This window comes from Podarcis filfolensis, assembly GCF_964270895.1.
Source record: "Podarcis filfolensis genome assembly, chromosome: 5".
Lineage (NCBI taxonomy): Eukaryota > Metazoa > Chordata > Lepidosauria > Squamata > Lacertidae > Podarcis > Podarcis filfolensis.
This window is the reverse complement of record NC_139608.1, coordinates 63,783,557-63,801,488: the sequence shown is the minus strand read 5'-3', so window position 1 is coordinate 63,801,488 and position 17,932 is coordinate 63,783,557. Positions and strand designations below refer to the sequence as shown.

General features: G+C 45.0%; 1 protein-coding gene across 4 annotated transcripts in view; it reads right to left on the bottom strand.

Annotated features, from left to right (window-relative positions):
* LOC310762769 (putative lysosomal acid lipase/cholesteryl ester hydrolase) overlaps nt 1-16,172 on the bottom strand; it is a 43,377-nt gene extending 27,205 nt beyond the window's left edge. The window contains exons 1-3 of one of the 4 annotated variants that reach the window (XR_014548159.1): nt 15,750-15,769; nt 14,216-14,324; nt 11,162-11,500 (exon numbers count right to left, since the gene is read on the bottom strand). Coding sequence is in view for 1 of the 4 variants with exons in the window: in XM_083614275.1 (XP_083470401.1) it covers nt 14,216-14,324; nt 15,750-15,790 (150 nt within the window). In the remaining 3 variants the exon portion in view is untranslated. Of the gene's footprint in view, nt 1-11,161; nt 11,501-14,215; nt 14,530-15,749 lie in introns of those variants that run through there. The other 3 variants (XM_083614275.1, XR_014548161.1, XR_014548160.1) reach the window with 3 other exon arrangements.
* Nucleotides 16,173-17,932: the final 1,760 nt, after the last annotated feature.

Sequence of the window (17,932 nt, the reverse complement as noted above, 5' to 3'; positions counted from 1 at the left end):
ATTCATAAAAAATTTACCAACCATATAATAAGAAAGTCACTGTATGGGAAAAATATAAAGACCTGATGGAGCCTAAGGTCCCGTGGTGGACTTCTCCAATAGAAGCCATAGCAGTAAAACAGAAAAATACTCAGGAAAGCTGGCCAACATATAAAACACTTTTAAAAAATGAAGATAACCAAATAAAATTTAAAAACTTTGAGGAAATAAGAGAACACATCTCAGACTGGTTCCAATACCATCAGTTATTTGAAAAATTTAAATCTGATAACCAAAACGGGTTCTCAACAGAAATTTCCCGATTCGAATCTGATCTTGTAAATTCTAAAAGAAAAACTCTATCCAAAATTTATCGACTCCTCCTTGACTGGACAGTCAAGGAGGAAGAGGTAACAGTGGCAATGGTGAGGTGGTCCCAGGATTTTGGCTATTCAATAACCATGGCCCAATGGGACAACTTATGGAAGATCAATTGGAAATTCACAAATTGTTACACGATTAGAGAGAACTTTCAAAAAATGCAACATTGATGGTCTCTAACACCATGGAAACTTTCAAAAATGTATAAAAATGTGTCAAGTAATTGTTGGAGATGCAGAGACTCAGGAACTTTCTACCATATGTGGTGGATATGTAGGAAAATACAGGTATTCTGGGAGAGCATCCATGCAGAACTGCAAAAAATGCTGAAGATCTCTTTCAATAAAAAACCAGAGGCCTACCTCCTGGGAATAACAGATTTGGACATTCCACAAAAGAGGAAGGGTATCTTTATATATGCGACAGCAGCAGCAAGAGTTTTGATCGCAGCAAAATGGAAGAGTAATGAAATCCCCTCTATACAAGATTGGATCCAAAAGCTGACAGAATATGCCAAATTAGACAGAACCACGTGTCCTGGGTGTAAATTGAAACACCACCCTTTCCCATAGGGCTGGTATCGCACAAACTGCAGTCTCTGTGCTCTAGCGCCCCCTTTCTGGCTCTGAGCTTTGGGGTTATTTACATGTGCCCAAGAACCCCAGTTATGGAGCATTGTCCACTCTGGTTCTTTCCCAAACAATACACAATAAGGAATATCTTTTATAGAGCTAGATCAGGTTCTATTAATCAAAACGTTTGCTGTGAGGAAAGCCTCACCCCACAGCCCATGGTTGTGACCCAATCCTGCATCCACTGTATTACAGCCCCATGTCTTTCACACAGACCATTTTCAGCAGGGCTATAAGGATTAGTCAAACAGTGAGTGATCCCCTTACGTCACAACCATGCCCCAAATTGTTTGTTCAGAAATTCTCTGCCCCTATCTGTTTGCAACTGCACAACAGGGGGAGCGAAGAGCTTTTCAGCTTGGGCAACCCATTCTCTGAATGTGGGGAAACACTCTGATTTCTGCTTTAACAAAAACAACCAACTAAAACGTGATTTATCATCTATTACCAGAAAAGCATATATGACGCCCCCTTCAGTCTTCTGTGGAAAAGGGCCTATCACATCACAATGGACAAGTTCAAAAACCTCTTTAGATACTCTGTAACTTTTAGAAGCCACAGGCTTCCTCTTAGATTTGACCATTTTGCATATATTGCAATCTAGGAAACAGTTACAGCTATTTACTTTTAGGTTAGAATAGAATAGACTTTATTTGCATAGCCAACAGGCCATAGCATCAAAGGACAGACAAAAACAAAAATCATAAAATAATCTCAGTACTTAAAACTTGGCAGGGGTAATGATAATAATAATAAGATCCTAGGCGAGGAATCCAGGTGACGGCACTGATGTCATTCAGATAGCAGCTCTCAGTCTCATTGCTCTCTCGATAAATTTGGCAATCTTCTCTGTTGTCGAGCTGTTCTGGTCGGCTAGGAGTGAGAACAATTTGGCTTCACAAGAGCGGCCCGGGATGGCAGATAGTAGCGGCGTGATGGTCTCGTCCCTGAGATCTTTATATAGGGAGCAGGCTTGCCTGTGGAAGCAAGTCTTCAATTACTGGTTATCATTGTGGCATAGATTACCAAACCATTACCTTGTCCAATGCTTATGGCGAGACGAATTCTCTAGCCTTTGGACTAGTAGAATTCATGCCAAACTCCTGAGTTATGGAATCTCTCCCTCAGATTCCCTAAAACTAGACCAAATCACTGCTCAAAGACTGATCCGCCAAAGACTGGATGACATCGATTTACAGCGAAATTATACGCTGGGGGGAGGTGTTTGTTCGCCCCAGAACATTGGTATCACTTTAACTTACTGCGTTCCATCATACCTCTCCTCCCTTTCGACTGTTGCCCATAGACTGGCCTTCACCAAAGCGAGGTTTAACGTTTTTCCCTCCAATGTCCTGAGACATAGGTTCTCAAAGGGCCAAGCCCCCGCCGTGTGCGAATGTGATAAGGTGACGCTGGAGTCGCTCCAGCACATTATGTTCACTTGCCCCTTGTTTAATGTGCCACGGGCAAATTTGTTGGGATCAATCATACAGAAACTAGAGGGTACCCCACCAAAATTCCACCTTGCCCAAATCTTGCAGGACAAGGATACCCACACGACCCTGAAGGTGGCTAGGTTCCTAGTTGCTGTCCTTTCCCAAAAGCGACGCCAAGGAGCACTACAAGCTAATTAAGGCGTAGTATGCCTTTCCATTTTATAGTATTTTATTGTTATAGTGGTGTTTTAGCGATTGCTTTTTTTCCCCTACGGCACAAGCTGTTATTTATGTGTTGTTTTTACCTGTATGGGCCTATGGCCGTAATAAATGAAATTTCATTTCATTTCATTTCATATAGGGAGCAGGACAAGAGAACGTGTGACACGGTCTCTACGTAACCAGCTCCACAGGGGCAGAGCCGGTTCTCGAATGAAATTTTTTGATATCTACCTTCAAGAACAGCTGATGGTAACATATTTAGTCTGGCCAGTGTAAAGGCCCGCCTAAGTTTTGGAATAGTTAAGGTAGACAAATAAGGTGCCCAAAAATCAAAGTGGGAGGGGGGGCAGATAAGTGTACCAAGCACTAAATTTCTTAATATAGGCCAGATTATTCTGTTGCTCAATATCCTTCATGCGCTGGTCAATAACGGTTTTTGCCTTGGGTAGACCCATTTTCAGGAGATGCTGTGCTTGGAGGCCACATGTAAGTAGTTTTTGATGCACTACTTTGGACCACCGACTTCTATGAGCATCTCGTGCTACTAGAGGTAGTAGTCCAGATGGGTTTAAGTCTAAGCAAAGCCAATAGTTGAATGTTCTTAGCCAGGTCCGGGTTTTGACGGAGAGGAGGCCAGTCTCCAGCCGTAGGGCCGCATTTGCTACACATGGTGGAACGGCTAGAATCTGTCTTAAAAATTTAGACTGGACCGTTTCAAGTGTGCGGCAATGATTTCCTGTCCAGATTTGGGCCCCGTAGAGTAATTGCGCCAAGGGTTTTGCTTGAAAGACCTCCAGAGCTGCTGGAATATGTCTGCCCCCCTTCGTAAAGTAAAAGCGAGACAGTATTTTGGCACTTTGAGATGCTTTTCCCCTAGCATATTTATGATGGGCCTCCCAGGCCCCTGTTGACTGGAAAACTACTCCAAGGTATTTGAAAATTTTGACCTGTTCTATTGGCTGATTGTCCATCTCCCATCTGTGATATCTGTGTCTCCTAGCAAAGACCATGACTTTGGTTTTTTGGTGATTAACCACCAGTTGATCTCTCCTGCAGTAGGCTGAGAATTCTCTTAGTAGCCTTTTGAGGCCTACTTTAGTTCGTGATAAGAGAACCGCATCGTCCGCATAGAGGAGCGCTGAAATTGATTTTTCGGCCAATTTGGGGGCATGAAACTCCGGGGATGTTAGGTATTTGACCATGTCATTTATATATAAGTAGAATAGGGCCGGGGCTAAAATACAGCCCTGCTTGACTCCTTTGGTGGCTGGTACAGGGCCAATTAGTTGCCCATTTACTGAGGTTCTTACATATAACGTGGAGTCTTTATATAGCTTTTTATCAAGAAAAGTAATCTTTTGTCAATGTTGGTAGCATTGAGTTTAGCCCAAAGTTTGACTCGTGAGATCGAGTCAAAGGCCGCCTTCAGGTCAATAAATGCTGCGTATAGAATCCCACGTGTTTTATTGACGTATTTGTCAATGAGGTGTGCTAATACGAAGCAATGGTCTATTGTTGTTCTGCCCTGTCTGAAGCCGGCTTGCTCCTCTGCCAGAACTGCCTCAGTTTCCATCCAGTCAATTAGTTTGATGTGGAGGTGTTTGGCATACAGTTTGCTGGGGATAGTAAGGAGGCTAATGGGTCTATAGCTCGCTGGATCTGCCATTGGGCCCTTTTTATAGATTGGAATAATTACTGCCTCTGTCCAGCAACCAGGTATTATGCCTGTTGAATCGATGTATGTAAATATTGACGCCATTATAGGAGCCCACCAACTGATATTGTTCTTCATGAGCTCTGCTGGAATGTGGTCTATGCCCGGGGCTTTGTTGTTTTTCAGTTGGGCAATTAGTTTCCCCACCTCCTCTATGGAGACAGGAGGCCAATATGGTAAATTCTCGGGGTAGGCACTTGGATCATTGTGCTGAGCTTTGTCGTCATAGAAGAAGGTTTGAAAATATTTCATCCACTCCTGGGGTTCTACAGTACATGTGGGACCAATCCGCTCCTGGCCCAGGAGGCCCATAATGGTACGCCAGAAGGAGGTTGAGTCTTTCTCATTCGAGGCCTTCACTAAATTACACCAGGCCAATCTCTCAGCTTTTTGTTTTTTTACCTTTAATAGCTGTTTGTAATTTCGTCTTAAATAGATGTAAGCCATAAATAGCGAGGGTGCTCCGGTGTTTCTATAATTCCGATAGGTTGATCTCAGACATTTCCTTGCTTGTCTACACTCCAAATCAAACCATCTCTCTTGATCCTTTGCCCGCTTTGTAACAGAATTAAGTATCTCAGTTGTTATGAAGGTCTTTAGTCTTGCTAATAACTCATTGAACGAGTCCATGGCCTTTTCCCCGGTATTAGCTGATACAATGGCTGAGTAGATGGTCTTCACGTCTTCCGAATGGAGGAGATAAGTTAGCTCTGTATTGAGCATGGGGGTCCATTTAATTCTTCTGGGGGCCAGTGATCCCAGATTAACGATGGGGGTGTAGTAAAGGTTAGCCGTGGGTTTGTTGAACGATGGGCCATTGAGTGCTAAAATTAGTGGGAGGTGGTCGCTTTCGGTGTTGTGTCCCACTTGAAACTTCGACACAGAGTTATAGGCGAATCTTGATATCAGTATATAGTCTATCACACTTCCTCCCATTTTTGAAAAATGGGTATACTCCCCTGGGCGATCCTCTTCGTTACTACCGTTTAATATCATCAGCTCCCTTCTTTTTGCGACCTGGGCTAGACATAGCCCCGAGAAGTTGCATTTATTATCTTTAGAAAGTCGTGAAACGCCTGCTTCAGTTGGACTTTCCTGAATCTGATTATATTGGCTGTAAAGATTGTTATCATCAATTCCCATACGGGCGTTGAAATCCCCCCCAATTATAATCGGTGTAGAAGGGTAGGAAGATTCTGTGGACTCTAGGAATGCCTCTAACTCTGCCCAGTTAGCTTTCACTATAGATTTCTTTTGGCAGGGGGGCAGATAGACATTGACCACTACCAGTGCATCTCTCTTAAATTTGAGTAGGACTGCCGTGGCTAGTGAATTGCAGTTTGGGTGGGCTTTTAAGGAATGTTCAAGCTCTGTGGAGATAAGGCTAGCTAAACCTCCACTAGGCCTACCTCCCCTCGCAGATGGAGTAGCAAATAGGGAGTGACTAGAATACCTATTAAACAGAATGGGGTCGCTGTGCCAGGTCTCCTGCAGGAGGATGATATCAAATCGCTTAAGAAACATTGCAAGTTGTTGATTGTTTTTCTTAGCGCGCCATCCTGCAATGTTCCAGGACAGCAGCTTTAATTCTTTGTCCCTCCATGGTGTAGATTTGTTGGGTCCACGGTGTCCAGTGACCCCTTTACATCTAAAAAAACACTCCCATTAAGTTTGTCAATAGGCATCTGCTGCATAAGGGAATGATTATCCATAACTCTTGGGGACTTAAGGGGGTGTTTTGGTCTTGGGGGAGTAGCTATTTCATTTGGGGAGAGTTTTAGATAGTTGAACCAGGTACTCGGAGGTGTGACAGTCTGTTTTAGTTTTGCCTTACCATACACCAGCGGGGGCTGCGATTGGTCTTCCGAATCTACACATTTAAAGGCGCCTCCCACCGTCCTCTTGTCCACTAGGCACTTGGGGGATATAGGCTGTGTGTGTGAGCCTTCCGTAGTCTCAACATGGGTCTCCTTTTTGGTCAGTCTGCTTCTCAGGGTGTCCAGTCTAACCAAGATTTCCTTTTGGGCTGGCATCTGCAGTGACCAGAACCGATTTATTAGGGCATGTTCTTCTATGGAAAAAAAGTCCTCTCTGTCGTTCAAATGAAGTTGAGTCTCAGTGGGGGCTATGTTTTCCTGCTGGTGCACTAGGCTCTGGTTTTGCTGGTTTTGTTGCATATGCACTCTATCATTTTGTTCCTCTGTTCCTGGTCTCCCTTCCCCCTTGACCGCCAGTAGGGAAGTTAGCGGAGCTCTGTTTTCAAAGATTCTTAATAAATCTATTCCTTTCTTTAAAAATAGATTTCTTGTTCTAAAGATGAAGTTGACCAGATTATGATCTGTGAAAGTGATCAGGGCACGGACTGAATGACCATCTTGATATAGGTAGTCTATACTGTCTATGTCGGTTGCTTTAACTGCCCCAGGTAGAATGTTGTTTATAATAGTCAGCAGGTGCCTCACGCGGTCTGTCCCTGTGCGAGGACCCAGTGGTTTTGGATAGTTCGTGAATACCATCTTTTCCGGGCTTAGGACCAGGATCCATTCTTTCTTTCTGCTGGGGGCTTGGAGTTCCCGCGGGTTCCCGTCTGTATTGGAGATCCCCGACTTACTTCTGTTTGCAGTTGCTACTGGGGTCCTAGGTGGGTTCAAGACAGGAGCATTCAGCTGTGGTTTGGTTGCTTTTGTCAGGCTGGGCGAACATAGGGGGAGAACAGCCGTGGGGGGGCTTATTTCTTGGAATGTTCTTGGGGAATTATTTTCACATATGGGGAGGGGTTTGGTCTTTGACGAGTCTCCCTTGTTGATCTCTTTGGTGCCTTGAGCTTTGATTTTTTTGTGGCTATAGGAGGTGATGATAATAAGTTGAAGAGTTTCTGCCACTGTTTTTTGCTGATATGTTGGGTTTTTCTAGACGGCTTAAAGTTTTTGATGTTTTTAGTTTTCTTCGTCTTGGGTTCCGGTTTTCTTTTGTGTGAGTTCTTTTTGGGTGGTATGTGGATTCTAGCAACTGTGTCCAGGGTCTGATCTGTGGCTCTTTTTGCTTGTTTGAAATTCTCCACAAGCGTCAGGAGTAGGCCATTTGTTACTGCTAGGAAGTTTTTTATATTGTAGAGGTCTGTGCGTATCTGATCTCTTTGATTGTGTAACTGGTCACCCCTCTCTTCTATACTGTTGGCATTTGCTGAGGGCTGAGGGTCTTGCTGGTTTTCCCTGAGATTCTGGGGGTCTTGCTGGTTTTCCCTGAGATTCTGAGTTGATTTTTGGTGCTCGAGGTCATTGGGGTAGGGGGGAATTGGTTATCAAGGCGTTCTCAGCTAGGTCCAGTTCCTGCGCCCAACTCATGGAATAATTTGGTCTTTCATGCTTAGTTTGTAAGTCTTTGCGTTGTAATGACCAATCCAGCACAGTAGGGGCAATTTCCTTTGGAGTGCTCTCGTGCTGTGGATTCTTATTCCCTTCTTTATGGGGGAAGTAATTGGTGATTTTACTTTGCTTCCTTCGGGGCTCCCTCTCCCCCTGAGGTGATATTGGTGCAATTCCCAGGTCCATATAGTTCTTTCTTGTGAGGACCATGTTGAGCGTGGAAAAAGGTAGTTGGGAGCCGTTTGTTGGGATCTCTTAGTCCTGGGTTTTTTGGCTTCACTTGGCTCAATCACAAGACGGATTATGTTTATCTTCCAGTTCCCCACCTTCGAAAGGCGGGGAGGGTTGTTTTACAAGCAAGGATTCGTGCTTGTCCCTTATCTCGGTGGGCCTCTAGGGTTTCTGCTCCTTTTCCGTCTTTAGTTCTCAGCTTTAGGGCTTTTAATGCTTCTGTCCTGTGGTGCCTTCCCCCTTATATTTGCGAGCAGAAATGCCGAGGCTGTCTCCAGTACCCTCGTCACCCTCAGAGAAGTTATAAATGACTAATAAGTCAGAATGGTTTACTGCAGCAAAGTAATAGGGCTTGTTTACTGCAGCAAAGTAATAGGGCTTGTGCCAGGGGATAAAATGAAGCAGAACTTGCCTTCAGTTTCAGCCGCCGAAGGAGAGGGGAAGCAGCGAGGCTCAGCTGTGCTGAGACCAACGGCAGTTGGTTTTCCAGAGAGAGAGAGATTCGAGCTGCTGTAAATCAGAGCAGCTTCTGCTGTAAATCAGGAAGCTCGGCGTCTACCCACAATAGGGCGTCTGATCTCCACTCCTGCTGAGCCGGAGCTAATTAGGGCCTTCTCTGGCGCTTTCCAGACTTTCTGTAACTCAGGCCCTTGACCTAGGCTTTGTAAATTAATAGCTGCCAACTAACAAAGATAATACTGAGGCTGATAAAAGCTAATAAAAACTGATAAAAAGCTAATAAAAACTGATAAAAAGCTAATAAAAACTGATAAAAATAATAAAAACAGCATCAACTGATGCGGAGCTCAAGTCAACGCTACTACTAACGACGACGCCATCTTGCTTCCCCCTTACTTTTAGGTTCTTGCACACCTTTGCATCTCTGAAAGCACACGAAAATTTGCGTGACCCAGTTTCCTGTGCGGTTCATGTACACACCCCTTATGAACTGGCAAATTATCCTGAACAACCTGGGCTGCTTTAACAGGCTTGTCCTGCATTACATATAACCCATTTTCCATCTTTGCATGGCCACATACCTGAGTTCCATTCTTTATCAGACAACCATCCTGCGTGAACTTAACACTATACCCTGCATTAATCAAACAGCTTACAGACAGTAAACAATAGTCCAAACTGCTGACAAACAGAGTCTCTGGTAGAGTAGTGTTCAAGCACTGCATGAAACATGTTCCCTGCCATCAATCTTGCTTCTACGACCATCAGCAAGATAGATTGAGTCTTTTCCATCGGCTGGCTTCCCCAGGGTCTTAAAGTCCTCTCAACTGTTGCAGAAAATCCTGCTGCTCCCAGAGTCCAGCAACCATGTTCCTTGACGTATCTTTCTCTCCTCTCGAGAGAATGCAGGCACAAACTGAGAGGAATGTGTGTTCTTCTTCCCTGAAGAGAACCCCTTCTGCTTACGTTTCTGCATTGATTGCTGTCTCTGCTCCACGTCGTCTCCTGGAAGCCTCACCCTGCATTGACGTTGGAGATGCCCAGGTTGGTTGCATCTATAGCACCTCCTCACCACCATAGCCAAGTCCAAACCTTGGAGTTCAGCCTGTCTATCTGACCTTCTTTCTGCTTCTTCAGTCAATCTTCCAACCACATACTCAAGGGCCAGATCTTGGGGATGCATACTCTCCATGCTGTTAATCACAGGCAACCAACTTTCAGGCAAACTTGAAAGGATAATGTAGGTTTGGTCTGTCTCCTCATAATGCTTACCTCTCTGTTGTAGTTGAAGAAACAGAGATTTCAGCGTTTGAAGATGAGTTGCCAAACTCTCACCTTCTTTTATAACAGTCCTGAACAGCCTTCTGGTCAGAGAAATTATAGTTCCAGCAGTTTCTCTGACATGCATTGCCCTTAATAAATTCCAGCACTCAAACGCTGTGCTGGCATTTGCTACATGCAACAACTGAGAGTTGCTCAAACACAGCATAATTTGGGCACGAGCCCTTTCATCCAGCCGTTTTTTCTCAGCAGAGTCCCGTCTCAAAACCTCAGTTTCAACACAGTCCCATAGTCCATCTCTCCTTAGCAACTGCTGTATTCTAATTAACCAACTCAGCTAGTTGGTCTCTGAGAGAAGTTCAAACGGGATGCCTCCCCCAATATTTATAACTAAGGAAGACTAGAAATCTGCCATCTCTGCTGGTGCTTGCTGAGCCCCTTCTGTGGGGCCTCCAGCAATCTCTCCTGACTCTCTCTTTAGAGTCCTACTGGATGGTCCTGGCTGGCGCTCACTGGCTTCTAGCTGCTGCCTCTGTTGACCCTCAGGTCCCGCCTGGCTCTGCAACTGGTGTAGCCGCTCTGTGAGTCACCTACTGTGGTCCTTTAGCAATTCAAACTGTTCCAGTAGCCGACGCTGAGTGCTTTCCTGATCCTCAGATCCTAGCCGCTCCAGCATTGCTGCAGACAGTTACAGCTTGTCACCAACTGCTCCAACACACAGCCACTGGCTCCATACACCACCAGGACTCACCAGCTCCCTGCTGAGATGCTGTCAGTTGTTTTGCAGTCTGCACACGCTCAGAAACAATGGGCCCATAACCTGTCAGTGTTTGTAAAAAAAAAAAGGTTCTGACCTCCCTTTGTTGCCTCAGCCTGGTCCTCGGACCCTTGTCGGCATAAAAGAGTCCACAAGAAGAGTATCTTTGCAGAGTACTTTCTGCTTTTATTCTTAAAATCTTTCTGCAAAAGCGACTGACCAACTGTACACACCTCAACACTACCAGCTTTCACTAACCAACCCAACCAACTCAACACCAAACTAACATTTCTCACTCTATATATACAACCTGGTGCAGGCCGCTGACTCATGCTGACCCAGCTTTTTTAAGCACTAAAGAAACAGCGACCAATTTTTAGCCATGACATCTATGTTGTATACATTGTTTCTGACAGGTGAGTACAAATTGCTGCAAACCTGTATGAACTGGAGATACTGGTTTTTGACCTGGACTCAAAGCAGCTAGTTGGATCTGATTAAGGTCTTTTTTAGTTTAAGCATTTGTTTATTTGGATATTAATTACACATATTAAAAAATAAAACAAATTTGTGATAGACTGAGCTCATGCATAAAGGATGCTACATAAAAGAATAGTCCACCGAAAAAGGCTTGTGAGCTAAAATACATTTTGCATTTCAGTTATCCAGGAAATCTAACTGAAGAACATTGAGAGAATCCCATCTGCTGTTTCTTTTTATTCTGATTATTGCATGGTTCCTCACACATTGTAGCTCTATTGTGTGTGTTCAGTTCATGGTTTCATCTATTGCCATTACTGTATTATAGAGGTTTCTATAGTCAACTAAATATTTAGTATTTAGCCTGATTATAAAATTCATTTAAGTTTGGACAGCAGTCTTTGTCACCAGTAGCTGTGTGATACATTTCCATTTTTTACTATTATGTAAACAGAGGGAGGGACATGAGCAATTACTGATAAATTTTTCCCTGGTTGTAGTGAGCCAGATTTTCTTCCTTGCTACCCCAAGTCAAAGGCTTTGAACTTCCCAGTCTTCACACCCTGAAAAAGAGATGTGTTGAATTTTAAAAACAAACAAACAGGAACAAGGACAGTGGATGCTTCCATGTTCAAGCTATAATTAAGGCTATGCAATAATGTATTAGCTTCTTCCCTTTGGGAAAACAAAGGTTGGTATTTTAACCACCCAAAGATACAAAAAACCATCTGAAAGCAGGTTTATTAAAGCTTTTGGTGTTCTTCTATATTGCTCATTCACCTATGTCTCCTATTTTACTTAGGGACTCCCACATTACTTAGGGATACTTAAGGATAAGCCAGCTGGTGAGTGGGATCCCATGTAAATCAGATCCTGAATGAGTAAGGAGTTTTCATTCAGATGAATCAGGAAGAGGTTTGCATTGGAATCTTCAACTAAAACAGAGAGAGAATTATTTCAAGAGCATTGTGCAAAGTGTTTTGAAGTCATTCATTGTTACATCAGGTTACTGACAAATGCGTGGTCCTACCCCGCTCTTAATTTTGGCCTATAAAACTTATCTTAATAAGAATCTGGCCTGTGGAGCTAAATAGGTTACCCAATCCTGACATACAGGAATAAAAATCTTAAACAGAGCCATTTCAAAGTGTATTTAGGACTTTAGTCTAAGGGCTTGTCCACACTTCGTCTTGTCCCGTACACAGAAAAGAAGTTTTCTGTTTATCCTGCACTTTCTAGGTACAGGTCTGAGTGGTTTTGCCTTTGCCTCACTGCCCCCCCCCCCCGGAAAACCTGCTCTTTAGCTATAAACGTGGGGCTACCTTTTGAAGGTGACCCAGAAACTACAACTAATCCAGAACGCAGCAGCTAGACTGCTGACTGGGAGCAGCCACAGAGACCATATAACACCGGTATTGAAAGACCTACATTGGCTCCCAGTACGTTTCCGAGCACAATTCAAAGTGTTGGTGCTGACCTTTAAAGCCCTAAACGGCCTTGGTCCAGTATATCTGAAGGAGTGTCTCCACCCCCATCGTTCTACCCAGACACTGAGGTCCAGCACCGAGGGCCTTTTGTCAGTTCCCTCACTGCGAGAAGCCAAGTTACAGGGAACCAGGCAGAGGGCCTTCTCGGTAGTGGCACCTTCCCTGTGGAACGCCCTCCCACCAGATGTCAAAGAGAACAACAACTACCAGACTTTTAGAAGACATCTGAAGGCAGCCCTGTTTAGGGAAGCTTTTAATGTTTGATGTATTATAGTATTTTAATATTGTTTTGGAAGCCGCCCAGAGTGGCTGGGGAAGCCCAGCCAGATGGGCGGGGTATAAATAATAAATTATTTTTATTATTAATCACAACAAATGACAATCTGCAGAACACCTGATTGCCATTTGTTCTGATTCAGCTCTAAAGATCAGGTTTCCCTAGGGGAAAGTGGTGGAGCAAACAGAGCCCCACCAGCACAAATCTCTCTGTGCCTATTCCAAACAGTTCAACAGGACTTACTCCCAGAGAAGCATGTCTAGGATTGCAGCCCAAGTCACAAAATTAGAGTCAGAAAAGACCAACTCCTTCAAACCCTACTGCAGCCACCAGAGCCGTAAGGATCATCCTACAGTACCACAATTGATCCTAAACAGAGAAGAGGTTCATGGCAAGCCGCATTTAGGAAGAGACAACTCCAGATGGCTCAAAGAAACAAGCCAATTTCCAATACCTCTCTACAAAAACACTCAAATTCTCACGGGCAGAGGAAATACAGATCCATATCCTTCACTGTCACAAGTCCACGACATGTGCCATATGTGGTCAGAGAAGTCCTGCACCTCTTTATCAGCCTGTTCTCATGAATATGATCAGCCATTTAAAGCTGAAATCTATAAACAAAACTTATTTTAACATAACTGAGGATTTAGGTGCTACCTGAGCCCAGTGAAGCATGGTCTGGACTGATGTCCCAGCTGGACTGTGAGAAAAATATACCGTATTTTTTGCTCAATAAGATGCACTTTTTTCCTCCTAAAAAGTAAGGGGAAATGTGTGTGCATCTTATGGAGTGAATGCAGGCTGTGCAGCTATTGCTGAAGCCAGCAGAGCAAGAGCTGTGCAGCACCTCTTGTTCTGCTGGCTTCCCAGTGAAGCAGGAGGAGGAATGGAAGGGAGCCCTTACGGAGCCCCTTCCGTTCCTCCTCCCGCTTCGCTGAAGAGGCGCTGTGCAGCTATCACTGAAGCCAGAACAGCAAGAGCGAGAGCTCCGCAGCTTGCTCTGGCTTTTCAGGGAAGTGTGATATTCAAGGGCAGAGAACTTTCCTGGCACCTGTCTCCCCCTGCTGGAACTATGAGCCTTCTGTTGTAGCCCAGCCTATTTCTGCTGTTTCGTTGTTGTGCTGGCCGTGGTTCCCAACCCCTGACCACCTGAATATCGCTCAGGGTCTCGGTGGGCTACAAAATTACTTTTCTGCCTTTTGTTGAATAATTGCAATATACCGTACTAGAGCACAGATTGGTAACCCTTTTGGACTGGCTTAGGGGGAAAAAGAAGAAAACATGTTGTAAGCTGTCTTGAGCATTTGTATTTGGATGGTCGGAATAGTATTTTGAAATTAGATAGATAGACGGGTGATAGATAGATAGATAGAGAGAGAGAGAGAGAGAGAGAGAGACAGACAGATAGATAGATGATAGCATAGGCAGAGTGAATAGTTGTAGAATCCAGCACTTGTTGCCAAATATGCCTTAACTAAAGCAAATACAACACAAAAAGATAAATAGCTTACAATATTCATAGCAGCTTCTGGATCCAGGTATTTTCTTCTTGGAAGTGTTTTGGAAGTAACAAGGGCTTGGACCAAAGCTGCCCCTCTTATGAGGAACCACATCCTTGATCTGTGTGGAAACAAATCCATCTTTCAACACAAATATACAAGACTGGTCCTCCACACAGCTAGATTAAACCAGCTGTCAAAAAGATGCACTGAAAGCTATATTATATTTCACAGAAAGAAGTGGCAGATAACATGGCTTACATAGCTTGCAATTAACTGTTCATCATGAACAGACAGTGCTTTCCTGGATGGGGTGGGGGAACCCCAGCCAGTTCTCTCCAGTTAATATGATTAGTTTGGCCTTACCCAATTTCCAGCAGCATATGGAGGACCAAAGACTTGACCCCCCCCCCCGTGTTGTTAAGCATTCAATAGTGGCTGAAATTGCATAGGTTTAGTAACAAATGTGGTAGCTTCAGCTTTTGGAAACTGGAGCTCACTTTGCTGGGATATGTGACTTAATTTGGAATGTGGTGGAGAGGGGCACGTATGATGCCTTGAGCTCTTTCTAGGAAAGGTGTGATAAAAAGGAAAGATTAAAAAAAATAAGGCTACAATCCTACGCACATTTACTTGAGAGCAAGCTCTGCTGAATGATGAAAGTTATTTTTGAGCAAACCTGTTGAGACACATCTCAACTTCAAGCAGTAACTATTGTCCAACAAAGCCCAAAGCTTCCAATATTTTTTTTTATGGCTGCCATGCACTGTGTTGCCTAACCATCAAGTTCTTACAGTTGTGACAACAGCTATTATCCATGTCACATGGGTTTAGAACCTGTTTTAAGCAGCATTTATGTAATCTGTTGATAACGCGATTCTGGAAAGTAGCAGAAGAGTCCCATGATGACACAATGAAGTTTTAACAGACCTATTTTAAATGCTATATTATTTATTGATGCATCAATAAAAGGGAGGGGGAGAATGAATTCAGTTGTTCAAGGCTGTGATTCTATGCTCAGTTATTCAGGAATAAGCCCCATTAAGACACAGAGGGACTCACTTCGGAGTAGATGTGTGAAGGATTGTGCCATTTACATTAAAAAGTCAAACTGTCCTCCAGTCAAATAATTGTCTAGTAACTGTCCTCCAATCAAATAATTTTATTGTCTAGTAACTGTCCTCCAGTCAAATAATTTTATTATTTATACCCCCACCCATCTGGCTGGGTTGCCCCAGCAACTCCGGGTGGCTTCCAACACATAAAAGCATAATGAAACGTCAAACACTTAAAAAAAAAATTGGTTGCTATAAAATAAAGTTTCCCCTTAAAGTGGTGAGATTATCATTTCTACAAGGCTGCAATTGCAGGCCACATTACAAACTGAATGGGGGTGGTTTCTGACTGAGGATGGTTACAACTGCAAGGTGACTTCACCCCACCTGCCCGGCAGTCATCGGAGTAAACATGGTTAGGATTGTAGTGGGAGATTTGGGAAACCCCACGCCCCCCTTCCTCCCCACCCACCTCCGACCCCGTTATTTGCCTCCGGCCTTGACAGTACTCTGGCAGCAAATCCAAGCCCATGAAACCGAAATTGCCGCGGGAGCCCTCAGAAGCTCGCTCGCTCTCTCCCCTCGGTTTCTCGCCTCCTTAGCAGGCAACGCTCCCTCCCAGCCCTCCTGCCCGAGAAGCTCCTCCCGCTCGGCTCCTCCGTACCCCCCGCTCCGGAGGAGAGAGAGAGAGAAGCCACTTCATTCCCGCTGCTCGCGTCGGCAGCACCAGACTGAAACGCCCCGTCGGAGCGCATTTCCGCTTGGCGGCTGCAGCTCCATGAAGACCCAAGCTGCCCCAGGGAAAAGGGAAGCTGCTCGCGACGCAGGCAGGGAGAGGCGGCGCTGCCACTCGGGCTCCTTCAGGGGGCGGGTGGCTTTTCCATGCGCCCCGGGGAGACGGCATCTCACGAGCACCTCCGCGCAGCGGCGTAGCTGCTCGGGTGCCCGGGGCGGCGCGAAGCCAGGGGCGAGCTGTCATGGGGGCGAGCCAAGGCAGGGCGCGCTGCGTGGAGCCTCGCTGCAGCCTCCCCCTCAGCTGTAGGGCGGCTGAGGCGGTGGGCAGAGGCCAGCGCGGAGCTTGCGGGCACTTCGCCCGCAGACGCATGGCTCAGGCACGCTGCAGGCACTGAGGTGTGGCGCCCATTGCCCCCCGCCTCGCCTAGCTACCAGTGGCATAGGAAGGGGTGCGCGGTGGGTGCGGGGGTGAAAGGACAGACGAGGCTCCAGCAACCACCCCCACCGCCAAGTCCGCCGGTCCTGCAAGTACAGTGGTACCTCAGGTTACATACGCTTCAGGTTACAGACTCCGCTAACCCAGAAATAGTATCTCGGGTTAAGAACTTTGCTTCAGGATGAGAACAGAAATCGTGCTCCGGCGGCGCGGCAGCAGCAGGAGGCCCCATTAGCTAAAGTGGTGCTTCAGGTTAAGAACAGTTTCAGGTTAAGAACGGACCTCCGGAACTAATTAAGTACGTAACCAGAGGTACCACTGTAAGTCCCGTGGCTTTCGATGACCCTTATTCCCCGCTAAATTTGCATTGGATTGTATATTACAACGTGCTGCTTTCATGAATGAGATCCTGTCAGCATAGAACACCTGCGGCGGAAGATCAGCGCTACTTCCCCATTTGCTACGAGGCCAAGCTCAAGGTATCATTATTAGTACTGTATACTGTATAAAGCCCGTCACAGCTAGGGAGCAGTTTACTTCCAGGATTGCCTTTCCCCATACTGTATATGTCCACTCCAGCAGTTTGATCTATTGAACCAGCCCTGTTGCATTTTACAGGTACCCCATAATACCAGTTCTGCACGTATGGAACCATAGAATTGTACAGTGGAACCCACACAGGAACCCACAACGCATTGGTCTTCTCCCTAAACATACAGATTTATTCCCCCCCCCCCAACAAGCAATGTTGCGAAACTGGCTAGATATTTGTATTCTTGCTTTCAAACATTAGGGAAAGGTTGGGGCAGCTTCTCTCTTTTTTGATACATGTTACAAAAGCAGTGTCTCCCAGCTAAAAATGTTACGGACCAGTTACAAAGTATCACTGGTAAGTTCACAATGCACCATCTTGTGGCAGAAAACAGCATCAACTTGCTTTAAATTGTAGCTTGCTCCAGAAATGCTTCCAAATTAAAGCAGAAAGGACAGCATTAAGAATTTCCATCTAGGATTTTCTGAACTTCAGACTTTGGGTATTCAATCACAATGAAAGCTACTTCTGGGGTACTTCCTCCCTTTTTTCAAATTCACCTGTCTGCCACCCTATGTCTGCTGGTACCACTCCTTCTATTGGATCACTGCTGGGGTGGCTAGGGGAAGGCCTTTGAGTATAACAGGTTTGTGGCCTCAGATAGGAACACCTGTTAACGCCATATAGCATTATTTTAAGTGTTGTGTGTACACTTGTGTGTCTATTGTGGCAGAGCAGTGCCTCTACAATGTGAAGCAGCAATACCACTGAACGGTCACTGATAAACTAGACTTATGAGGTAAATATTATGCATTGGTTTGTGGGGATGGGAGAGAGTAGGGGTCTATTGTTTCAGACAGACAACAGGAAGCAGACTCTGGAGGCACAGTACTACCTATAAGGGTATTCTGTTATCCAAAATCCTTGTTCTGAATTTTCAGGCATTTCTGCCATGATTGAGCATTCTTACG